At 36.1% G+C, this 27,421-nt stretch overlaps 1 protein-coding gene across 1 annotated transcript in view; it reads right to left on the bottom strand.

Annotated features, from left to right (window-relative positions):
* ANKRD31 (ankyrin repeat domain 31) overlaps nucleotides 1-27,421 on the bottom strand; it is a 134,744-nt gene that overhangs the window by 95,305 nt on the left and 12,018 nt on the right. Inside the window, exons 2-9 of the mRNA XM_068993511.1 lie at nucleotides 25,923-25,981; nucleotides 23,992-24,101; nucleotides 16,287-16,327; nucleotides 12,884-12,954; nucleotides 10,763-10,806; nucleotides 7,351-7,881; nucleotides 4,497-4,765; nucleotides 1,937-2,037 (exon numbers count right to left, since the gene is read on the bottom strand). Of these exons, the coding sequence (XP_068849612.1) occupies nucleotides 1,937-2,037; nucleotides 4,497-4,765; nucleotides 7,351-7,881; nucleotides 10,763-10,806; nucleotides 12,884-12,954; nucleotides 16,287-16,327; nucleotides 23,992-24,101; nucleotides 25,923-25,981 (1,226 nt within the window). The remainder of the gene's footprint in view (nucleotides 1-1,936; nucleotides 2,038-4,496; nucleotides 4,766-7,350; nucleotides 7,882-10,762; nucleotides 10,807-12,883; nucleotides 12,955-16,286; nucleotides 16,328-23,991; nucleotides 24,102-25,922; nucleotides 25,982-27,421) is intronic.

Raw genomic sequence — 27,421 nt, 5'->3', positions numbered from 1 at the left:
TGAATGTAGTCAATTTTATCATTCTTTTCCCTCTTGGCTTCTGGGTTTGAGTTGTTCTACACAAAGGTTTTTCCAAGATTGGAAAAAGATTCACTTGTCTTTTCTTCTAGGGCATTTTTTTTTAACTTTTTGGCCAAACAGGAATTAAATTTGGTATAAGGAATAATATAGGGATCCAGTTTTGTTTTTTCACGACTTATTGCTTAGTTCTCTCTGCCACCAATTTTAGATGCCATATTTATCACAGACCTGACCCCATATTCCCATTGTATCTGGCTTCTACATCTAAACACTTTATTCTGCTTCATTGATTTATCTGTCGATTCTTGTGCCAGTATCAAATTATTTTAATTTTTACTGCTTTTCTAATTGCTTTCATATTATGTAGAGCTGGTTTGTTCCTCTCTATTCTTCCTTTGCTTTTATTTTTTTTCAGAATTTTCTTGGCTAGTTTTTATATTTACTTTTCCAATTGAAATTTTATATTATTCTCAAGCTAGCCTCCAGTCCTATAAAGCAAAAAAAAAAAAAAAACAATTAACAAATACACGAAATCTGTTTCTGACTGCACTGCCATGCATTTACAGAATAATTTAGGGAGAAGTTTCTTACAATACTGAATCTTTATTGTCAAGAATACAGTTCTTCTTTCCATTTATTCATCTTTTTTATATTCTCCAGCATAATTTTTCACTGTCTTCATGAAGGCATGGCACAATGACAACCTCCTCCAGTACTCTTGCCTGGAAAATCCCATAGACAGAGGAGCCTGGTGGGCTGCAGTCCATGGGGCGCTAAGGGTTGGACATGACTGAGCGACTTCACTTTCACTTTTCACTTTCATACCCTGGAGAAGGAAATGGCAACCCACTCCAGTGTTCTTGCCTAGAGAATCCCAGGGATAGGGGAGCCTGGTGGGCTGCCATCTATGTGGTCGCACACAGTCGGACACGACTGAAGTGACTTAGCAGCAGCAGCAGCACGTAAGTAGGCATTTTCTCACTTTTGTAACTATTGTAAATGGGTTCTTCTTTTATATTTTGAAAATGTGTAATATATATATGAAAGATATTTGTCATCTTTTGTTTTATTACAAAACAAAGGTTACATGTTTTTAAAGCTTTTTAGCTGGAAATAATTTCAGATTTATAAAACAGTTGTAAAAATAAAACAAAGGCTCCACCTATTGTTAACATTTTGCCACCACTTAAATAATTCTATCTCTCTCTTTATATATACATGCACACAGACATATATATACACACAGAAATAATAATTTGTATATACCATGCTCCTTTACTCACTAATATTTAAGGATATATTCTCTAAAAACAAGGACACTACCTTACATAATGATTAAATTAAGAAAATTCAACACTGATAAAATATTATTCTTTAATCTACAATCCATATCTCAATTCTACCAACTGTCTCACCATCTATTTTTTGTAACCCGTCTTTCTAGGTTCTTACTATTTCTGACAGTTTTAAGTTCATTCTTTGAAGTTTTACATATAGGAACAAAGAAATAACATCTACAAACATAATACGTTTGCCTTCTTTTCTCTATTTATTCTTCTGGGTTTAATTTCCCAAAGCCTATGTTGGCTAGCCATACCACAAAGAGGTCAGATATCTGAATCCAAAAAGGATTCTGAAATTACTGTCTTAAAAGTACAAGTTTAGAAAATACATGACCCTATGAGGTAGAAGTTAGGACACTGACTGAGCCACCAGGGAAGCTTAGGAGGTAGAAGTTAAGGATCAAGCCCTAGTTACACTGCTGATGAGCTGCACAGTGCTGGGGAAAATCCTTTCTGAACTTCCTTATCAGTAAAATGAGGAAGTTGAGACACAATAATCTCTAAATCCTTTTCAGTACCAGAATTCTGTTTCCGTAAGTGACTTATTAAAGAAATAAAGAAAACAGGCCTACCTGCAGGTTTTCTGTTTTTCTTGCTCTGTTCTCCATTCTTGAGCCTGGATGAAGGAACAGTCTTCCCTTTACCTTCAATCTTTAAAGCAGGATTCTGCATTCTTGAAAATCAAACATGTTTTTAAAATTACTATCGTGTTCTCTACAAACATTCACAGAGAATCATACCAAATTTTTGACTAACATTTTTCAAAACTCAAAGGCATGATGGCAGTTTTATACAAGGAGATTGCTCCTGAGTAAGCTGCAGATAATTCAGTGACACATATGCCAGTTATTATGGTTTCTAGGCTTATCTTTTTGTCATCTATGGTATCTCTCCTTTAGGGACAGTCAGTCACAAGTCTGAGTATTTTGAGTCTCTTGTCCTTCACTCCCCACCTAGGCATGCCACTATCTACTCTATTTCCAACTTCTAGGGGAAAAGAGGCAGGCTCTCTGCAAGAAAGAAAGGGTTTGCCATGTAGTATGGCACTGATCAAAAACTTTAAAAAACTGAGATAAGAACAGACATATAGATCCATGAAACACAATAGAGAACTCCAAAATAAACCTACTTATATATGGTCAATTAATCTATGACAAAGGAGCCAAGAATATACCATGGGGAAAGGATAGTCTCTACAATAAATGGTGTTAGGAAAACTGGACAGTCATATGTAAAACAAAAAAACTGGACAACAATCTTAAACCACATACAAAAATCAACTCAAAATGGAGTAAAGACTTAAACACAAGACATGAAACCATAAAACTCCTAGGAAGAAATGTAAGTAAGTACCTTGACATCAGTCATGGAAATGATTTTTTGGATTTCACACCAAAAGCAAAAATAAACAAGTGAAACTACATCAAACTAAAAAGTTTCTGTATAGACAATGAAACTATCAACAAAATGAAAAAAATAAAAAAAAAACTACCAAAGGGAGAAAATATTTGCAAATCATATATCTGAAAAGGAGTTAGTATCCAAAACATATAAATAACTCATACAACTCAACAACAAAACAGAAAATAAATCCAATTAAAAAATGTGAGAGGCGCTAACGAGACATTTCCAAAGAAAGCATCCAAATGGCCCACCATCCAAATGGTACATGAAAAGGTGCTCAGTATCACTAGTCATCAGGGAAATGTACATTAAAACCGCAATAAGATATCAGCCCATACCAGTCAGAACAGTCATTATCAGTCTACAAATAATAAATGCTGGAGAGGGTGCAGAGAAAAGAGAGCCTTCACGCACCGTTGCTAGGAATGTAAATTAGTGCCACCACCATAGAAAACAGCATAGCGATTCCTCAAAAAGTTAAAAACAGGACTACCATAGGATCCAGCAACTCCACTACTGAGTATCTACTCAAAGGAAACAAAATCACTGTCTCAAAACAATATCTGCAGTCCCATTTTCACTACAGCTTTATTTGTAACAGTCAAGACACGGAAGTAACCTAAGTATCCATCGACGGATGAATGGATAAAGACAATGTCACACACACACACACAATGGAAAAGTATTTAACCATAGAAAAGAAGAAAATCCTGCCACCTGTGACAACACAAATGGGCCTTGAGGGCATTATACTAAAAGAAGTAAGCCAGACAGAGAAAGACAAATAATGTATGACCTCACTTATATGTGGAATCTAAAAAAACAAACTAATGGATACAGAGCATAGACTGGTTCTGTAGGTTAGAGACAGGGTGGGTAAGTGAAATGAGTAAAGGTGGTCAAAAGGTAGTAACATATAGTATGGTGGCTACAGTGAATAATACCATATTACATGTTTGAAAAGCTGCTAAGAGAGTAAACCTTAAAAGTTCTCATCCACCCCCCCAAAAAAAAATTTGTAACTATGTGTGGTGATGGATTTTAAACAAAGAAAATTAGCATTAAGCTAAAATACAATTTCCCATTACTTTAGCCTAAAAAGAGAAAGTAAAGGTGTTTTCTAGTTTTTTTTAATTGCAAAATAAATGTAACAACATTGAAAAATAAAGTTCTTTACTTAGACATAACTGTAAAAAAGCAGAGACATTACTTTGCCAACAAAGGTCCATCTAGTCAAAGCTGTGGTTTTTCCAGTAGTCATGTATGGATGTGAGAGTTAGACTATAAAGAAAGCTGAGCACCAAAGAACTGATGCTTTGAACTGTGGTGTTGGAGAAGACTCGTGAGAGTCCCTTGGATTGCAAGGAGATCCAACCAGTCCATCCTAAAGGAGATCAGTCCTGGGTGTTCACTGGAAGGACTGATGTTGAAGCTGAAACTCCAATTCTTTTGCCACCTGATGCGAAGAGCTGACTCATTGGAAAACACCCTGATGCTGGGAAAGACTGAAGACAAGAGAAGAAGGGGACAAAAGAGGATGAGATGATTGGACGGTATCACTGACTCAATGGACACTGAATTTGAGTAAACTCCAGGAGTTGGTGATGGACAAGGAGGCCTGGCATGCTGCAGTCCATGGGGTCACGAAGAGTCAGACATGACTGAGTGACTGAACTGAACTGAACTGTAAACTTACTCTAATGTCCCAAGCATAAGTCTATAGCATACCTGAAATTCTCAGTTGAAGAGCTATTATTTGTTTGATCCTCACAGCCAAGTATTTTGGGTAAAATTTTCTCTGGCATCTTATACATGTCATCTGTGGGCTTTACCTCTCTGACTACTTTTAGTCTGGACGATCTCCTTAACACGTGTGGAGGGTCCTGGTCAGAGTTATTTTCCAGATATGAGTTTCTCTTATTATTTATTGGATCACAAGAAGTGACATGTTGATTAACCAAAATTTGCAATTCAAATGGATTTGGGTCTTCTAGACTCTGTAATAAGATGTAAATACACATAAAATGATTATAACAATTCAAAAAATTAAAATAAAATTAGAAGAAATTAAGTTTTATTTTGTCGTTTGATTACACAAAAATGCTTCATAAGATGAAAATATAAAAATCCATGACATATGTGAACAGAATGAAAATTTCATATTAATATAATAAATGACAATATAGATTTAAAAGCTTAACACAAAAATATATTACTTGTATTACATAAGTAATATTCATCCTTAAAACTCAAAGGTAGGGAATTCCCTGGCAGTCCAGTGGTTAAAACTGCCTTCCAGTTCAGGGGGTGTGTGTTTGATCCCTGGTTGGGAAGCTAAGATTTCACATGTCTCTAGGTCAAAATAAGCAAAACATAGAACAAAAACAATATTGTAGCAAATTCAATAAAGACTTTTAAAAAATGATCCACATCAAAAAACCAAAATCTCAAAAAAAAAAAACCCTCAAGGTCAAACCTAAGGTCACTCTGGGTGCTTTCATTTTATAGGAAATGAGTAGTACAAAATGATTATCAGCACATAAAAACAGCAGAAATATCATGCCAGGCCAGATCAACGTTCTATACAGTCTAGAATTTTGCTATTTGACAGCAATGGTAAGTGGTATTTGTGGGACAAGATAGTATTAGCATATAACTTCCATTACACTGATTTAAAAGGTTAGCCAGTATATCATGAATGGCTCTAATGTCCCCTTAATAATCCACTATGGATTTAAATTTCACAGGGATACATGTTTTTATACATACCATGTAAACCTTTCTTGAGCTTATTTATATATCCAGCATGTGAAGCTTCACAAGGTAACAAATTTCATATTTTCATTACAGCTAAGTAAAAGAGGATTTAATTTGATCTGTTCTAAATCAATCTCCTTTCTACTTTTATGTAGACTTTTTTTTTAAGACTGCCTAAGTTAAAGCTTAAAGCTTACTCTATCAATATCAGTCATAATTTCCGACGACAGAGGATGAGATGGCTAGATGGCATCATCAACTCGATGGACATGAGTTTGAGTGAACTCCAGGAGTTGGTGATGGACAGGGAGGCCTGGCGTGATGCAATTCATGGGGTTGCAAAGAGTCGGACACGACTGAGCAACTGAACTGAACTGAAGTTAAAGCTTACTCTATCAATATCAGTCATAATTTCCTACACTTTACTAATACCACCTCTTTCTAGATGAGAATCTTGGAATGTTAATTTAATCCTCATGTCCTATCCCCATGATTAGTTTCTCTTTTTCTGGATTTTAAAAAATATCATTAAAAAATGTCTGCATTGAAATTTTTTGATCAGAATACGTATGTTATGTGAATAACATGAGCTTAGCATCACATTATTTAAACCTTTCAAGAAATGTTCAAAAGAGCATTTTGGTAAGAGCCAGAAGGAAAAAAGAAAAAAATCCAAATGACCTAGTGAATTGGTTAAATAAATTATATGTATTATTTTATACATACAATATATATATGGCCACACAGTGGAATACCATCCAACAAATAATAAGATTCAAGTAGTGCTACCTGGAGACGGAAATGGCAACCCACTCCAGTATTCTTGCTTGGAAAATCCCTTGGACAGAGGAACCTGGAGGGCTACACAGTCCATAGGGTCGCAAAGAGTCTGACACGACTTAGTGACTAAACAACAACAACAAGTAGTGCTACGTTCATTCACATAGAAAGATAACCAAGATGTATTATTAAAATTTAAAAATAAGTTACAAAGCATTATGTATAATATAATCCCATTTATATAAAATAAACTTAGACTGTGCATAGAAAAAATGGAGACATACAGTAAATGGTTAACAATTATCTCTGGTAAGTGGAATTGTCAGAGACTTCCTCTTACTGAAATGTTTGATGGGTTTTTTTTTTAAAATAATGAGGTTGTATTACTATTATAATCAGGAAAAAAATTGCCAACATGAAAAGTTGGTAAGTTGGTTAAGTGATAGGCACTGGAGGGTCTCCCAGCACAAAAGTCCAGGAACTCTAAACCAAACTGTGTCACCGGACAGCATCCTCAGCCACGAAAAGCAAAGCTGTACTGAAGCCAGGCAGACCAGCTACATTTCCCTCTCCTGGAAGACCAATTGCGTTTATGTCCAACTAGAAATTAACATGGGGTATCTTACCTCTACTTTGCACTCAGGTAGACATAGTGATTTTCTGAGCTAACAGGGAAACAGTCTGAGAAAGAATTTTTTTCTTTCATCTATATAAGCAATGTGATAATGATATATCTTCTCAGGTTTTCAGAGGAGAAACTTGACTATTTTAACTTTCAACTCCTTGAAAACTCTACCCTGGGAACTTTCAAAAGGATCACTATATGCTTCAAAGTCAAAAAGTATCTTCTGAGTGTTGTTGTTTAGGTAAAAGGTTTGAATTTAAAATAAAGTGTATGGGTAGTGAAGACTCATCACTATAAAAGGTAAAACTGTCGGTTCATACTTACACTTATTTGCTGCACTGGAAGATGCTTGTCCTGCAGCTCAGCTAACTTGGAATCTTGTTCAAATGGTGGAGTAGAACAAAGAGTCTCAAAATCCACCTCTGCTATCTGTGTACAGTCTTCATCAGTCTGAGACATACTGGGCTCCACTCCTGAACCTTCATTTCCAGCACTGAGCCTGATGCCTCCCTCTTTCCTGTGACAGATGGCTTCCACCTTGGCCTCTGACAATATGTCTAAGGCTGTTGATACCTCAATGGGCAATGCATCATCCTTCGGGTCTTCTAGAAAATCTCTGTGACATGTCAAAGGTATTGATATGGAGCCTGAAGAGTTGCTCAATGGGTTCACCAGCTCTCTAGGTTCAAAATCATTCATTATTCTAAGCAGTCTTTCCTCTTGGCTGATTTCTGGTGATGTGAGTATCCTTTCTAAGGCAGACACAAAAGTTTCAACAGAGCTTTCTTCATCTTTGTTTTCTTCCGAAGTCACGGTCGATGCGCCTTCCTCACAAGGCTCCTTCTCTGGCTCTATCAATGACTTCTCCTTTACAGGAAACATATCAAATTCTTTAATAGAAGTATTTGAGAGAAGGCTTATTTCAGGAGAGTCTCTGTCTCTACTAAGTTCCTATATACTCCAAATAGAAGTTACATTATTAGTACATATACCAAAAAGCGTTTAAAATGAAAATGTTAGTTTTCTAGTTCACCATGTTGCTAAGTTCCACTAAAGAGCTTTATCAACTTTCCTCCCTTCCATAAATATAAATATTCTTTATTACTTCCTTATACCAAATTACTAATGACAGTGAACCCATGGTTAAACATTTAATAGTGGATCAAGGGTAAAACTGGCTGGACCATAATTACAGATGACAAATTATCTACTCATTTAAGTTTAAATTGTCTGGGCTAAGGGAAGAGGCAGAGATAACATGGACAGTTAAACTAACAGATAACCTAAAAACTTCACTGCACTTAATGGATGAAAAATTCTCCCTTGCTAAAAATCCCTATTGAATTTTATTAAAACTATTAACCAGGAACAAAATTGGTGTAGTTTCACCTTCTTTTTGTTCCCCACCTCTGTATGAATATGTAAATGTGAAGTAAAAAGGCCAAAGGACAGGAGGTCAGTGGGGAGAAAAGGAGAAATGAAAACACAGATCTATGTAAATATTATAAGCTCTGCTATAAATCAATGGTTCTGACCTGTGGTTATTTTAGACAAAAAGCACAAAACTACAAAACTATTTTGAGAACAGATTTGTTCTCAAAGTATTTCCAGTGATCAAAATATTATTAGACTTCTTTTGAAAGTGCTTTTAAAATCATTTATAAGCCATTCAAGAAAATCAGTTTCAATAGCTTAAAGGCACTAAGCTATTTTTCAACATTTCAGATTGTTAATTTGCATAACCTTAAATAACAGAATGGGTTTCAGTGACTTTAGCCTGTTTCTAAAAATCAAGTCCACCTTCACTGACACACCACTACACTGTAATTTGTAAGTCCTCTAATACTCTGATTTGACTTGAATAAGAGAAGTGAAGAACATTTTATTCTCCCTCTCCTCCTTTTCCACCTGCCACCATTTATATTCTCTGTACATAGCATGCAGAGCTTAAGAAGATACACTTGTCAGCAACTCAACCTATAAGTTGCTCCAAAAGATAAAAGAAATTTAGAAGGAACTGAAGAACTGGACCCTACCCATTATTTAAACATGTTCAAGCTTTCCTTCCTATCTGAAGTCCTTATATCTACTAAACTCAAGGCCCTAAATCAAATAAAACTTACATATATATTGAATTGAACTCTGCCCTAAAGGAACTTAACTCCTAAATTAAAATTGAAGGCATTAACACATGACATTAAATAAACTATAGACAACATCAAAAACTGCACTAACTCAAATTACTCAAATTAATAGTGTAAACCATAGCCCTAGTGTTACAAGAATAAGTTTTCTGGAGCAGAAAAAAGAGGAGGCAGTGAAGAGTTTTCAAGATAGCCTAAAATTGGTTAAATAGGTTTCTTTACCTCAAGACTTTTCAGAACGCGCGTTACCAATCTCTGAGGAGAGTTTGGCATACAGTGCTCTCTAAACTTCTTTGCTCAAAAAATCCTTTTTCTCAAATATATTAATGTCATAGGAGGCAAGTGATAGGTAAATACTGACATAGTAAATAATGAATGCTAGATAAAGAGGGGGCAGTTACTTTGGTCAAGATCACTAAAGTCGTCTGAGACAGATCCAACGAGATGGTACTTAAGCCAGAAATTAATGATTTGTGAAGGAATAAAAGAAGAGAAACATACATTTCTTAAGCACCAACTAGTACCAAACATCATTAGCTATCATTGCTCACACCCCTCATTGTAAGTCTATGAAGTGAGTATCATTTTCCATATATCACACATGTAAATGACATACTTCCCTTGGAATGCAACCTATGTAGTTCCAAATGTTATGCTTTCTCTTGCTTTCTGGCTCCTGACTTGAACAAAAGCATAGAGGTGGGAATGCTAAGGTATACCTGAGATGAAGTAAGGTACAGCTATGATAGGGTTGGCCTGGGGAGGTCCTTGGCTGTTGGAGTCTGTTATGGATGGAGCCAGTCTTATTGTCCTCTGATTTCCCACAGCACCAAGCAGAAAGCAAAGCCAAAACAAGCACTCAGTACGTGTTTATCAATTAGCAACTGGAAGATGAGAAAGCAGTATCCAATAGGAAATATCAAAAGGAAGAGTGTAATAGATGTAAGAAAAGTGTCCTCATGCTTTCTGTCTGTCTTTGGCAGCCCAGATTGAATGGGGGAACGCAGAGGGAAAAAATATTTGCAATTCACAAAAAACCTTGTGAACAGTAAAAGCCTGCTTTATTCCAAAGAAGGATTTATAAGAGTTTATAAGGGAAGTATTGGAAAATTATTCCCCTTTAACAAAAACACTGAAATGGTTGTTAGACACATTCTTTTCAGGGTAATAGACAAAGCAACAGAATGCATTTTTGCTACATTACCTCAGCAATTAATCTGATATTATAGTCTCCTCCTCTAGATAATGAATAAAAGACTCAGAATGCCAGAAAAGAAGCACAGATCAAGAAAATTCTATTTAATTAGAAACAAGAATAAATACTGAAATGGGTTTCCACTACAGATGTAAGAAAAGTGTCCTCATGCTTTCTGTCTGAGGCAGCCCAGATTGAATGGGGAATGTAGGGGATAAAAATTTTTGCAATTCACAAAAAACCTTGTGAACGGTAAAAGACTGGCTTATTCCAAAGAAGGATTTATATGAGTTTTCATGAAAAATATTGGAAAATGATTCCCCTTAAAAAAAAACAACAACACTGAAATGGGTTGTTACACAATTCTATTGAAATGGTCTAGTCATATTTCTGCTTTTAGGGGAAAACTTAAATGGGCTTGATACTTATTAATATAATTTTAAAAAATCTAAACCCAAGATCTGAATAGCTAATTTCCATTATACAGACAAACCTTTTCTGGGTGTGTTAACACTTCAGGATTTTCAGCCTCAGGTCCTAGAAGATAACATTATATGTTTTCATTCCAGTTTTCTTAAAGCAATAAAACATACTGTCTCACTCAGAATTTCTTAATCACATAACTTGAAATTATTTCCTCAGACATGCATGAGATATATCTAATATTTTATAGATGTTATACCAATTTATTAAAAGTATCATGTTAGCAATAAAGTTGTGAAATTCTTCCATTCCTTAAGAAATATTTCACATAAAGCAAGGTAAAATGATAATTTTTTGGAATTAGTCAAATTAAAAACCAACCTCTCTGGCTTCCCTGGTGGCTCAGTGATAAAGACTGCCTGCCCATGCATGAGATATGGGTTTGCTCCCTGGTTTGGGAAGAGCCCATGTGCAGTGGAGCAACTAAGCCCCCGTGCCACAACTGAGCCCATATGCCACAGCTACTGAAGCCTGCAAGCCCTAGAGGCCACCTTCCTCAGTAAAAGAGAAGCCACTGCTATGAGAAGCCCAAGCACGGCAACAAGTAGCCCCCAAGCAACCACAAAAAGCCCACATACAGCATCAAAGACCTAGGGCAGCCAGAAACAGAAATAAATAAAATTATTAAAAACAGCAAAAAACCAAAAACCTCTCTACTCTGGCTGAGTCCTTCTCAGTATCTGCAACTACATGAGGAAAAATCATATCTGCTTTCTCAGTGTCATCATCTTCTCCATTACGTGTAATAGAATTTAAGTGAATTAATGTCGTTGAGCACAAAAGGAACATTTGTGTAAGGGCCAAAATGAATCAGGAAATGTCCTAAATGTATATGTATTAAAAATCTTTACTTCTTAAAGTCATTAAAAGTTTTTACACATTTTGCTATAGTTTTTTTATATATTGAGAGAGAGAGAGAGACTACACTGCTAACATTTTTTGAGTATATGAACTCGGTTTTTTTCAAAAACTTATTTCCATAAACCAAAATCATTGTTCGTTTCTCTCCTCAACTAATTTGCCACAGGTTGGACAGTGGGAGCACAACTGATCTAGCTCTTGATATCCTTTTAGCACTGGCCCCAGTCACCCTTGAAAACATTTTTGTTTTCTACCAATGGTAAGATGGTTCAGATCCATCCTATCTTCAAGCTCCAGATCAGCTATCCTTTTAGGATCCCTGGTTTATTTGGCATTTGTACACCGACAGCATCCATACCGGAGAAGGCAATGGCACCCCACTCCAGTACTCTTGCCTGGAAAATCCATGGACAGAGGAGTCTGGCAGGATGCAGTCCATGGGGTCGCTAAGAGTTGGGCACGACTGAGCCACTTCACTTTCACTTTTCACTTTCATGCACTGGAGAAGGAAATGGCAACCCACTCCAGTGTTCTTGCTGGAGAATCCCAGGGGCGGGGAAGTCTGGTGGGCTGCCGTGTATGGGGTCGCACAGAGTCAGACATGACTGAAGCGACTTAGCAGCAGTAGGAGCAGCAGCATCCATATGCCCGGCACTCAGCAGGCTCAATACATATTTGTTAAAATAATGAATAAATAATATTACAGACCAAAATCCAGGCACTAGGGGTACCTAGTTGAGAGTTTGGTGCTGGGCTTAAGTGGTAATTCTATTGCTATAGTGGCAACAAAACAAGAGAGGGAAGAACTTTTAAAACTTAACTTTTCAATTTCAACTATCATGTCCTTGTACCTTTTCTTATAATACAAGGTTTCAATGACCACTAAGAATATTTACTACACTGTCATACAGCATACTTGGGAGACACTCCAAAGAGAAAGACAGCCATCCTCTAATACAGCTGAAATCAGGCAAATGGCCTGCTATGAACAGAGAAAACAAACACTGGTTTTAAATTTGAGCCCCAGAGTTGCAAGTAAAAGAGCAGACATATGGGGAGCAAGTACTGACTGCACCTGAGCTGCTTCTCACATGAGCAGCTTCAAGCAGCACGATCCAAGATCAACAGCAACACTGATTTCATAGGTGAAAGTGTATGGCAGCAATTACAGTAGACCAGCCTAACTGTAAATAAATCCATACCTAACTAAGGCTTCTATTTTTAGGCAAAGACAAATTCATTTTATATGACTCTACCCGTAAGAGCGTACCTAGACTACTTCGGTGGTTCAGTGAAAGTTCAGCCTGGGGAAATGATACCGTGAACACTGGATGACTTTTTCTAAACCCCAGGAAAAAAAAAAATCAATCAATTAATTAATAAATACAAAATTTTAAGTAGAAAAAACCTCTACTATTTCTCATTCAGATAAATTTAAATTTCTTTTTAATTTAAAGGAGTTTCAAATAGGCTTTGTCTTTGCTCCATCATTCTAGTTAACCTTTTACAATTACTACCAATTTATTAACATGTAAATTTCAAATGGCTTCAAAACTGGAGAAAGCCAGAATGTTAAGGAATGAACTTCAGTAGTGTAAACAAGCTAAAGTACACTTAGATCTGAAAGTACCTTTGAGATGACTGTCTGCCAAATACAGGGGTGTGGTGAGAGAGAAAAATTTGTCTTAATTCATGTAGCATGGCTATTTAAATCCTCAAATACACTTAAAGTTTGTCATTATAGTTTAAGATGTAAGTGAAAATCAGTAATGAGAAAATTCTCAGACATTATTCACCTTACTAGTATTTCACAGCAAGGGAAAAAGGGTAGGAAATGCTGGAGGGAAGAGATTACAAGCAAAATAAAGGTCATGCTTAATCTACAATTTTGATCATCTACCCTGGGATAATTAAAAGTTGATTGAAGAAAAGCAATCAGCAAACTAATTTTTTCTCTATCTAATTTACTATACAAATGCAATCAAGATATCTTCCTTAAAAAAAAAAAAACTGCTTGTTCCAATTGTTTTAAGAACAGTTTTCATGCACCAGGCATAACTATTGGAATCCTAAGCAAGAATAATAAATTGAACATTCTCTCCTGCCTAAAAAATAGAAGCAATCAATATAAGCTATCTTAAAATGAAACTGCTCATACAGAATAATTTCCATGAAGCAAACAGAAAAAAATGCCAATTTTTTCCTAAAATATGAACACAAGCTGATCTAAAATAAAACAAAATCATAGTCTGAATCAACACCAGGATTTTTTTTCTTTAAGTATAAAAGAGAATTTTGAAATTAGAGCAAACTTTCACCTAAGTTATTAAAAAACTTATTTATATTAGACAGTTATTTATATTAGATAAGACCTGCAAACACACATGTCCAATAAGAGAAAAATGATTATATGAATTATAGTATAATAAGTTATACAATGAAATAATATGAGGTCATTAATGCATGTTTTTTAAAAATATTAAAGATGTGAAATAGTAATTATGATAAACTACTACTTAAAAACTTTTAAACAAAAGGAATTCCCTGATGGCCCAGTGATCAGGAATCCAGGCTTCTACTGCAGGGGCCAGGGGCTCGATATCTGGTTTGAGAACTAAGACTCCCGCAAGCTGCATGGTGAGGCCAAAGAAAGAAAGAAAGAAAGAAAGAAAAACAGGAAACAAAACTATCTCCAGACGAATCTCAACTTGGTTGAAAATACAAACAAAACTAAAATATATAGAAATCCTGAAATAAAATGTTCCAAAATGTTAACAATGGTTCTCTCCAGGCAGTGAGATTATAGATGTTGTATCAGTCTTGTCTTTTTCCAATTCTGAAGATGAACTTACACTGCTGATATAGTCAGTAAAAGGATGATTCTCAAACTTTTGGCCCTTGGACTCCTTTATAATCTTAAAAATTAGTGATGAACTCAAGGAGTTTTTATTTATGTGGCTTATATTTACTTGTATTTACATGTTAAAAATTAAGATGGAGAAAAAATGTTAAATAATCATTAACTTAGAAATAATAATCTAATAAATTAATATTTTATTAAAATTATTGTATTTTCCAAAATGAAAAAAAGTTAGTGAGAAAGTTTCACATTTTAAAAAATCTCTTTAATATTCGGCTTAATGGAAGACAGCTGCCATCTGAACTGCTACAACACATTCAATCTTTTGCCATATATTTTTTTATTTGAAGTATATTACAAAAGTCTGGCCTCACACAGACATGCAGTTGGAAAAGGAAGGAGTACTTTAGTAGCCTTTTAGGATAATTGTGCATATTCTTTTTAGATAACACACCAAGACTCCAGAAGCAATCATTTCCTTAAAGGTTACTGGAAATGTGAAAACTGAAACAAAACCAATCAACTTTTGTATTGGTCTGTCTTGCACTTTGAACGGATCTTTCACTTGTCTGTGGATGCTGTTGTAATATCATACATTGGTCTTTCAGAAAATATTCATGTGTTAAGTTATGCAGATCTTCCCTATATTGATATATTTTATTATAAAAATTTCAAAAAGGTCACCTTCATAAATATTTCCACCAATCTTACCAGAAAGTTCAAGAAAATATCTGCCATCTACTTGCGTAAATAACCAGTTTGTCATTCTTTCAAGTTAAAAAAAGTAAACCATGTTTTTTGTTTTTTTTTAACAAATCTTGTAACTCAAACAAGTGCTCTTAACTATCACACTTTAAACAGAAGTATAAAAATATACATATTCAAGGTAGAAATTTAATAAAACTAACAACATTTCTGCTTCATCAAATGCACTAAGTAAAACTGGCCTTTTTTTCTTTCTTTCTTAACTCTAAGTACATGGCCGGGAAAAACACAGGACTACTAGCACTATTTGGTGCCCCTGCCCTGATACCTACTAAGGCGCCATCATTTTACCCACCATTTGCTTCAGCACCGTAAGTGCGAATCTCAGTACCATGACATAAGCAGATGGTGTGCTGGCATTATTATGAAAATAGTTTTGACCTCACAGACTCTCTGGGAAGTCTCAGGGACTCCCGGGGGTTCACAGGCCATGCCTGGTTTTTTCAAAAAAATTTAAAGGACAAGGTCTCTTTAAACATAACAGTTCTATGAAATCTAATTTTAATAAGCTCTAGAAAATTCTTCCTTCATGCTATGCTACAAATTTGCTTTTTAAATAATCTTAAGTCAGAGAATCAACTTAACCTGATTCAATTTTGCTCATGAAATAAAACTTATCTAGAATGTTGGTAAAATAACATATTTATGCTGCTACAGTGGAGAAGGCAATGGCACCCCACTCCAGTATGCTTGCCTGGAAAATCCCACGGATGGAAGAGCCTGGAAGGCTGCAGTCCATGGGGTCGCTGAGGGTAGGACACGACTGAGCGACTTCACTTTCACTTTTCACTTTCATGCATTGGAGAAGAAAATGGCAACCCACTCCAGTGTTCTTGCCTGGAGAATCGCAGGGACGGGGGAGCCTGGTGGGCTGCCATCTATGGGGTCGCACAGAGTCAGACACGACTGAAGCGACTTAGCAGCAGCAGCATGCTGCTACAGGGACAATCGTTCAAGAACATACAAGAACCCTAAAATTCTTAAGAAAAAGACTTATTTTAAAATGATTTTTAAAAATCTACAATAATCCAAAAATCATTATACTTACTGTAACAAAGCTCCATTTTGTTCCATTTCATTCTGAGGTTGCTAGAAAGAAAAAATGTTTATTTTCAACTGAGGAATGCTAAGCTAATGCAACAACTAAAAAACTTAACATTTAATATAATTCTTATGTCATTATTTGTTAGATTCTTTTTTATTGCAGCAAAATATACATGAGGTTTATCATTTTGACCATTTTAAAAGGTACAGTCCTTTGACATTACGTACAGCCCCACTGATGCATAATCATCACCTCCATTTCAAGAACTTTCTGATCTTCCCTAACTGGAACTCCATACCTAAATAATTTTCCGTTTACCCTGCTCCCAATCCCTGGCATCCATGCTTCTACTTTCTGTCTTTATGAATGTGACTAAGTGCCTCATATGAAAGGAATCATGTAATACTTGGCCTCTTGTGACTGGCTCATAATAAGTAATATTATTAGTCTTCAAGGTTTATCCATGTTGTAGCAAGTATCAGTATTTTGTTCCTTTCTCAGGCCAAATAATACTCCATTGTTCATATGTACCACATTTTATTTATCTACTCATCTATCAATGGACACTTGGGTTGCTTCCATGTTTTGGCTACTGTGAACAATGCTTCTATGAGTGTGGATGGACAAATACATTTTCATGTCCCTGCTTTCACTTATTTTGGGTATATACCCAGAAGAGGAGTTTTTAAATCATATGGTAATTCCATGTTTAATTTTTTGAGGAATCACCATACCATATTTCACAGCTGCTGCACCATTCTACATTTCCCACCAGCAAGGGGCAAGAATTCCAATTTTTCCACATTCTCATCAATACTTGTTATTTTATTTTGCTAACAGCCATCCTAATGCATGAGAGATGGAATCTCATCATTTGATGTGCATTTCCCTAATGGTTAAAGATATTTAATATCTTCTCATGTGTTTATAAGCCATTTGTACATCTCTCTCTCTCTCTTTTTAAGTTGCACTACACAGCTTGTGGAACCTCAGTTCCCGGACCAAGGGTAGAATGCAAGCCCAGCAATGAGAGCCCCATGCTGTAACCACTAGACCACCAGGGAATTCCCTTTATCTTCTTTACTGAAATGTCTATTTATGTCCGTTGCCCATTCTTTTAGTCAGGTAGTTAGTTGCTGCTATCAGTTTCCATATATTCTGTGCATCAATCTCTAATCAGATTTATGATTCACATATATCAACATGTTCTCCCTTTCTTCAAGTTACTTTTTCACCCTGTTCACAGTGCCATTTGATGCAGATAGGTTTTTAATTTTCATGAAGTCTAGCTTACCTATTTTTTATTTGGTTGCTTATGCTTTCATATGCATGAAATCACTGCCAAAGAGAATGTCGTGATACTTTCTCCCTGTGTTTTCTTCTAAGAGTTTTACGGGTTTGGCCCTTATGTTTAGTTTTTGTCTTAATTTCTTTTTATAAAAGAATTTGTGGAACTTAGGTAAAGAGAAAGGGAGTGTTCCTTCTTTTTAATTCCTAGTTTTCTCCTTAGTTCATTAATCCATAACGGTTCTGATGAGACATTCTTGTCAGGTTCTGAGTTCTATATTTCTCCTGAGGGCCAAAAATCATACAATCTCTGTGTCACAGTGTTAAATGCTTAATGAATTCTACTCAACCCTCAGGTCAGGCCCCAAAAGCTGAAGTTGTTGTGTCCCTTTCAAAAAAGCTAAAATGCTTCCATTTTAAGATTTCCCAGCACACTGGTTTTCATCGCTTTAAAAGAAATCCTTACCTTAAATACCTTATTAGAATCTAAGAAAATCTTTAGAAAAAGATCTCTCTTTGGGGGGGCCCTCTACATTTGTTTCTATGATCAATAATAAAGCTTTCTGAAAATAAAACCATTAGCCTGAACTTCCAAACTATTTTTGATCACTGACAGTCATAATAACAAGAAAACACAAAGTAATGTGAGAACTTCAATGTTCTCCAGTTAGTCAAAGTGAAAGTTACTCAGTCGTGTCTGACTCTTTGTGACCCCATGGACCATACAGTCCATGGAATTCTCCAGGCCAGAATACTGGGGTGAGTGGCCTTTCCGTTCTTCAGGGGATCTTCCCAACCCAGGGATCAAATCGGGTTCTCCTGCACTGCAGGCGGATTCTTTACCAGCTGAGCTACCAGGGAAACCATCTCCAACTCACTGTTCACTGTTCACTGTTATTTATTGATAGTGCATCTTTACACTGCTCAAGGTTATTACATTGGTTCCACATATACATACTTCCTAAGCAGACTTTACAAAAAGCTCAGAGACCCACAGTGAAGTAGGAATTTTAAGAAGTAAACATAGGAAGTCCCAAGGAGTAATTAAACAGTTCAGTTCAGTCACTCAGTCATGTCCAACTCTTTGTGACCCCATGGACTGCAGCATGCCAGGTTTCCCTGTCCATCACCAAATCCCAGAGCTTGTTCAAACTCATGTCCGTTGAGTCAGTGATGACATCTAACCATCTCATCCTCTGTCATCCCCTTCTCCTGCTGTCAATCTTTCCCAGCACCAGGGTTTCATTAAACAGGGTCTAATTAAACAGGGTAATTAAACCTTGGCTTCCTAGGTGGCTCACTGGTAAAGAAACTACCTACCAATGCAGGAGACATGGGTTTGATCCCTGGTTTGGGAAGATTCCCTGGAGGAGGAAATGGCAACTCATTCCAGTATTCTTGCCTAAAGAATCCCATGAACAGAGGAGCCTGGTGGGCTACAGTCCATGGGATCACAAAGAGTCAGACAAGACTGAGTAGGCACATGTGCACACACAGACACACACACACAGACACACACACACACACACACACATTTATATATTCACTAGGTAATTTCTGAGTCTTTACAAAGCAATTCATTCAAGTATCTAAAACACCCACTTATCTTATTAGAGGACCAATGAATTTTCCTATTGAGGGCTAATTATTCCTTTGCTCCTACCCACATAAGGAAAATGCAAAAGATAAGAGAGCAAGTAAGAAGGAAGTTTGCTCCTGACTGCTGATTTTTTCCCTCTTCCATAGGCAGAAATACTCCTCAAGAGATAATGCCTCAGAATATAATGGGTGCTGGAGCTGTTCATTTGTTGATTATCAAAATATAAGGATACACTCAATCCATTCTTTCTTAAGGGGTACAAATTGCTATCTGTGCTGTTGATACATGTGACATTTTCCCCCTGCCCCTTCCAGGTAATTCAAGTACAGACATTTTAAAAAAAAAAAAACCTGTTGGGGGTAGGGTATGAGAGGTCAAAGAAGGTTTAATTTGTATTAACTAAGAGTACTTGGAAAAGGAAGAAGTCTGTTTATATATCCTTAACCAAAAAACAATATTCTACTATCTGAGTTCTTCTACACCTGAATAATGGATTACTGGGAGAGAAATGGGAGCCTGGCCGACCAGGTCAGCTGGATCAACCCTGGCTCCATAAGGCATGGAATGTCTGCCCTCAAACTAGCCTCACTTTCCACAGAACGGAATACACATTCCTGCAGTGCTTCAGTGATCTTGATGAGTTATTGATAACATTTGCTTAAAATACTTCTCTCTCACACTGAGGCAGTGAAATTTGGTTATCTATACAGACTTTTTTATTATTTTAAAATACATGCATGATTGTCTTTTAGACTGCTTGATCTGGATTTTGGGTACCATCTTTACATTGCTTCTGAGTTATAAAATGATAGAATGGTCATTTTAAACTGCACTACGTGTGCATGCTAAGTCACTTCAGTTGTATCAGACTCTGCGACCCTATGGATTACAGCCCTCCAGGCTCCTCTGTCCATGGGATTCTCCAGGCAAGAATACTGGAGTGGGTTGCCATGCCCTCCTCCAGGGGATCTTCCTGACCCAGGGATCAGACCCACATCTCTTCTGTCTCCTGCACAGGCACGTTCTTTACCACTAGCGCCACCTGGGAAGCTCTAAACTTCACTGAGTAGTATCTAAATACAACTTAAACACAAAGTAATTTAAACACTGAATGACAATTGTCTTTACTCTGGCTGAGTTATTAGCCAAGGCCCTGGTTTCATCCTATTTCTTTCCAAAATAATCCTAAGCAATTGCAACTCTGGGCAGAGACAGCAATTCTAGGACCCTAAGAATTAAAGAAGGTCAGGATGGGTTAGAGTCAGGAAAAAGATACCAGAGACATTAATAATCAGCACAGTAGAGTCAAGGAGTTTCCTAAGTTTTGCTCAGTCACCTTGAATTTGACTGGTCCAGCTATTCATACCTCAAGAGAGGTAGCTAGTAAGAGAGAATGCTACCTTCTCCTGGGTCTTAAAAAGACCCTGCAGGATGCAACCTACTATATACAGAATAAACAACAAAGTCTTACTATATAGCACAGGGAACTATATTCAATATCCTGTGATAAACCATGAATATGAAAAAGAAAATGTATATATATGTATAACTGAATCACTTTGTTTTACAGCAGAAATTAACAACATTGTAAATCAACTACACTTTAATAAAATTTTTTAAAAGCCCTTACAGTACCTATCAATATACACATAATCTCTGTACCCTCTGGCTTTACCAACAATGGTCCTTCTTCCATTACACAACTGTCAAACAAGCCTTTGGTTGTTCATTTCTCTTTAAAGGTTCTCTCTAATGTTTGTTTTAACTGATTTCACCTTTACATATGGATATGGGTGGAAAGTGGAAACTGCATAATGGAAAGGAAAAGTGAAATTCAACCTGATTCACAACTCTTAGACAGCGTTTCAGAGAGCAGAAGATGGAAGAGGCAGCCTGATGGTAATAATCACAGGATTAATCATTATTCCCTGCCAAATAAGCATCTTCCAGATGATCAAAAGCTAATCATATTAACAGTAAGAACAATGGTGCCTACTGTATTAGTCAGGCTTCTCCAGAGAAGCAGAACTATGGGTATGCATGTACAGAGTGAGAGATGTGTCCTAACTGGCTCACGTAACTACGGAAACTGGCAAGTCCAGATCTGCAATGTGGACTGTCAGGCTCAAGACCCAAGAAAGCTGACAGCAGAGATACAGTCCAAAGGCTCTCTGCTGGAGAATTCTCTCTTGCTCAGGGGGGCTGGTTTGTTTCTTCTATACAAGCCTTCAACTGGATGGATGAAGCCCACCTTCATCCATAATGGGCCCATTCGATTACGGAGGGCAATCTGATTTACCCAAATCCACTGACTTAAATGTTAATCTCATTCAAAAACATCCTCAAAGAAACTCCCAGAATGTCTGACTAACTATTTGGGTAACCAACGGCCCAGTCAACATGTAAAATTAACTATTATACCTTCAAATTTTGATAGTAATGTCTCTAATTCTCTCTCCAGACATACTACTAGGCTCTCTAAACAAAATTTTAAAAATTTCTAAAGTAAAAAAATAAATAAAATTTAAAAATTTCTATGTAAAATTTAAAAACTGCTTGCCATATAGCACCTATAAAGAACAAGAAAAGGTACTGCAAGACCCAAAAATGATGAGTATGAGATATTTTAAAACACTTCTTACGTTTTTAAAAATTAGCATGGTACTTCTCAAACCAAAGATCCTCATTATCATCTTCATGGTTTGCCCTTACTTAAAATGTTCCGCTAATTCTTTTTTAAAAAATTTTTATTGGCATATAGTTGCCTTACTATATGTTTACTATAACTTTAATGCCGCGCTAGTCTCTGCTGTGCAGTAAAGTGAATCACTTACATGTATACACGTATCCCCTCTTTTTTACATTTGCTTTCCTTTTAGGTCACCACAGATCACTGAATAGAGTTCCCTGTACTAGACAGCAGGTTCTCATTAGTTATCTATTTTATACATAGTGGTGTATATATGTCATTCCCAATCTCATCATTTCTAAAACCGTTTTGAAGTTGAAATGTCAGTATTATATCTGAGTTTTAACAAAAATTTTGTTTAGAAATCTGTTTAGTAACTGAATTATTTAGAATTTACTTAACATCAGATTTTGAAGCAATACATATTCAAGTTGTGAAACAATACATTATTTTTTTATTTAAATTAACTTTGGGAAGTTATTTAAAGAGACCAGTGCCTTTCCTGGTCTATTTATTTGATAAAATCAGTATCTCTCACATAGTTAAATTTCTAAAGGTTTATTTTCAAAGAATAAAATTTAAAAAATTAAAATTAAAAAAAAATTAACAACTATGAAAGCAGCAGTATCTGTCAATTAAAAAAACATTAATTAAAATTTGCTACAGATGTTTAACACTTTGATAACATGGCCTAACTTACTGTTTAAAAAAATGGGGGGGAGGCAGGGGAAAGTTAAAGGAGGTATCTATTTTACTACCAATGAAATTCAATGAAGGCAAAAAGAGAAGGACAAATACCAAATACTTCATTCCACCTGCTTATCTGAAGGAGCCCATGGCCAGCAGAGAGCTGATTTACAATCTGATGAAAGAATCTTTGAAAGATAGTCAGTCCTCTAAGGCAACTGTTTCAATCTAGCTTATAATTAGAAATTTCTTGGGAGGCTTTTGAAAAATGGAGAGTCCTAGGTTCTACTCAAATATGAGTTTGAGTCTATATTTTTAAATAGCTTTGATTACCAAAAAGGTTTGGTAATCAAGCTTTCAAAATTACCATTGTGAGGTACAATCTAGAGCCAAGTACAATATTCACATAATAAATGTTTCTGAGATAAAGAGAAAAAATTTAATTTTTATTTCCCATTTCACAGTTACTAAACCTAAAGGGGGAAAAGTTTTTTTCTTCTTAATTCAGAAGTTATAAAACTGATATTTAAGCGAACTGTTAGAAACTAAATATAGGCATCTCCAGCTTTTAAAAAAATATTTGGTGTTGTATTTTTCTCTTTTGACTAGTTAGTTATACAAGTTATACACCTTCCTAGGTACAATATCACAGAAACTTTCACAATCACTCTTTGACACTGTTGTCAATTTCTGCTATTAAAATACAGGTATTCTCTCATCCATTCCTTAAACTCTGTAGTTATCTCTGGTTAGCTAACTTATTTGTGGCAAGGTGCTAAATGAATCATCCCTTACTTTTCCCCATGGTGACTGCATTAAAAAGAAACAAGTGAAAATTTGTATATATAAGTGTATGCCTGCACACACATGCTCTTTCTCTCTCTCTCTCTCTCTCTCACACACACACACACACACACACACAGGACAATAAAGGGGCCTTTCAGTGGCCTGTACCTCAAATTATACCACACAGATTAGTATCTTATTCACAAATTTAAGGTGACCTCTGGCTGGATGGCATCACCGACTCAATGGACTGAGTCTGAGTAAACTCTGGGAGACGGTGATGGACAGGGAGGCCTAGGGTGCTGCAATTCATGGGATCGCAAAGAGTCAGACACGACTGAGCGACTGAATTGAACTGAACTGAACTGAACTAAAATACAGTGGAGATGAAAACTGTTAATTATTATATCTTATTTTAGCCTATTTTAACTTTCTCAATCCCACATTTCTATCAGAAAGAGAAATAAATAAAGGAAAAAGAGCCTAAAACATTTGACTTTTACATAAGAAACAGTGTGACTGGCTAAGAAATGGGAAAAAACTGAGTAAGAAAGAAAAGCAAACAGTAGCAAAAAGAATTAATCATGAGTAATTTGCCCCTATTTCAAATAGCATTACTAATTTTTAAAAAGCATGCATTTAATCAGTATGCTACACACCTGTAAGACTGTATCCTCAATAAGAATAAGCATCGTTTGATTTATACTCATTTGCTCCTGTGGATCCTCTCTGAATCTGAATCTAACCTGAATCTCTGGAGAAGATGCACCTAAAATGAAATACAATCACAGGTCATTTGCAATAGTGTTATTGCTCTGCTTTAACAATGACTGAAGGCAATTCACTCACACATACACATACACAAAACTGTAAATGGTTAATATTAAAATATGCCTAACTTTGGTACTCTTCAAAAATGCAAATTAAAATAAACAGATACATTTTACTTACCAGTTTGGCAAAGACTGCATATATCCTGTGTTGGATCTAGAAAGAAAACGTCATCTTTTATAGGAGGCAATATATGTCAAAATCTGACATGTGTTCATCCTTTAAAATGAAATTAATTTTAACTGCTTATTCTAAGGAAATAATCAGAAAGGTAGGCAAACACACTGAGAAACATCAAACATTATCAAATCATTATGTAAAGGTACATTCATATAATGGAATAAAGGCAGCAATTTAACAGGCTGAGGTAGATCAATATAACAAAGAAAAAATATATGTAGGACAATACTAATTATTAAAAAACATATTTATATTGGTACACAAATGTCTGGAAAAAAACACAAATACTAAACACTGGCAATTGTTAGGCACTAAATTAACAGAGAAAAGTAAGCGATGGAATCTTTCACTTTCTACATTATATAATATTACACTTTTAAAATGTTATACTTTTAATAATTAGCAAAATAATTAAGGTCTATCCACCATTTGGAAAAGGGAAGGGAAGAAAAGGGAAGGGGAAGCAAAGGGAAGAAACTTTGTTGGAATATTGAAACAGAAATCCAACTTCTTCCTAGTGGCATTTTATACATCATAAGAATACATTTTGGAGGCCAATATTACACAAAGTCCTTTCCAATTACATGTAGGAAAAACTGTTCCAAGATCAAACTGTAATTTGCCATTGGGGTATCAGGTGAGATGATGTACAGCGAGCACTTTGTGAACTACAGTTGACCCTTGAGTAACAGGGGGTTTGGACTACCTTAAACACGGTCCACTTAAACAAGGATGTTTTTTAATGGACACACATTCGGCCCTCCAGATCCGTGAGTTTGGCATCCACAGATTCCACCAACGCTACATGAAATCGTGTACTGTGTTTACAGTTCACAGCTGGTGGAGTCTGTGAACGTGCAGTACACAGATGTGGAGGACCATCTACGGGACTTGGGGATTTGGGTGTGTACAGGGGCTCCTGCAAACAGTCCCCCATGGAAACCTAGGCACAAGTGCATACACGCAGGAGCTCCACGATGGTTAGGACATTCTCCTTCCATCCTACACCTATTTCCAGGTATTCGCCAATAAAAAGTGGCTCGCAAGAAGAATCATAAAAGGAAATAACCCACAATTTGAATGGCTTTCTGCAAAACTGATCTTTCTGAACTGCAACAATCAGTGATAGATTTTTCTGGAAGTATAAATATTGACCTAGAAGTGGACTCAGGAGGTTTGGAGAATTTGTAAGTGAAAGGCTCTTTTTAAAAAATATATACCAAGGATACTTGTACCTCAATTTTAGTCTGACAGAATCAGACTGATTATTAAAAAGTATTATTCACTTTGCAAATAGGAAAGTTCGAGGGTTACGTGGGAGATCTCTGAGGGGAGAACTGCTATCCCAGCACTCCTTCCACATTATCAGTAGCCCTCTTTAGGAGTCATAAACACCTTCTAGAAGTTACAAACCCCATTGCTATCCTTACAACAACAGATCTTAAGATCTGTCACCAATGCCTGTAAGAAATTTATTCTGTGTAAAGCTAAAGAATAAGACTAAATATAAAAGAAGTTAATAGAATAATAATACTTGGAAAATTAAAGGGACTACTTAGTGAAAAGAATTATTTCTCACCTTTACTGGGATGGAGACTGAACTCAGATCTAAGAGACGTGTCTTGATTAAAAAGCAACCTTTCAGAAACAAAAAAGATGGTATAGATGTTATGATGTTTCTTAAACAAAGACTAACAATTCAACTGGCATTTAAGTTTTTTTTCCAGTTTTACTGAGACGTAACTGACATATAATATTGTACAAGTTTAAGTTATACAATGTGATGATACACAGCATGCATTGCAAAATGATTAAGTGAATAAACTTTTAATATAGTTCAATGTAAACTACTCATAAAAATTATAACTAAATTTGCTAAAATTCCTAGTTATACCACTATTAATATTCTATATCAGTGCATTTTTTCAGAAATAGAGTCTTTAAATTAAAACTTATCCAATATGACTCATGCACCTATGGGTACCTTATTTTTGACAAAAGAGGCAGGAGTATACATTGGGGCAAAGACAGCCTCTTCAATAAGTGGTGCTGGGAAAACTGGCAGCTACGTGTGAAAGAGTGAAATCAGACCACTTCCTAACGCCATGTGCTCAGTCACTCAGTCATGTCCGACTCTGCGACCCCCTGGACTGTAGCCCGCCAGGCTCCTCTGTCCATGGGAATTCTCCAGGCAAGAATACTGCAGTGGGTTGCTATTTTTTCCTCCAGGGGATCTTCCCAACCCAGGGATCGAACCCAGGTCTTCCACACTGCAGGCGGATTCTTCACCATCTGAGCCACCATGCAAGCCCTCCTAATGCCACACAAAGATAAACTCAAAATGAATTAAAGACCTAAATGTAAGACCAGAAACTATAAAACTCTTAGAGGAAAATATAGGCAGAACACTTCATGATATAAATCAAAGCAAGATTCTCTATGACCCACCTCCTACAGTAATGGAAATAAAAGCAAAAAATAAATAAGTGGGACCTAATGAAACTTAAAAGCTTTTGCACAGCAAAGGAAACTATAAACAAGGTGAAAAGACGACCCTCAGAATGAGAGAAAATAATAGCAAAGGAAACAACTGACAAAGAATTTCCAAAATATACAAGCAGCTCATACAACTCAATACCAGAAAAACTAAAAACCCAATCAAAAACTGGGAAAAAGACCTAAAAAGACATTTCTCCAAAGAAGACATACAGATGACTAACAAAACACATGAAAATAGGCTCAACATTGCTCATAATTAAAGAAATGTAAATCAAAACTACAATGAGATACCATTTCACACCAGTCAGAATGGCCATCATCAAAAATTCTACAAACAATAAATGCTGGAGAGGGTGTGGAGCAAAGGGAACCATCTTGCCAGTTGGAATGTAAATTGATACAGCCACTATGGAAGACAGTATGGTGATTCCTTAAAAAGCTAGGAATAAAACCATTATATGACCCAGCAATCCCAATCCTAGGCGTATACCCTGAGGAAACCAAAACTGAAAAAGGCACATGTATCCCATTGTTCACTGCAGCACTATTTACAATAGCTAGAACATGGAAGCAACCTCG

This window comes from Capricornis sumatraensis, chromosome 2, assembly GCF_032405125.1.
Source record: "Capricornis sumatraensis isolate serow.1 chromosome 2, serow.2, whole genome shotgun sequence".
Lineage (NCBI taxonomy): Eukaryota > Metazoa > Chordata > Mammalia > Artiodactyla > Bovidae > Capricornis > Capricornis sumatraensis.
This window is presented reverse-complemented; position numbering and strand designations above follow the sequence as displayed.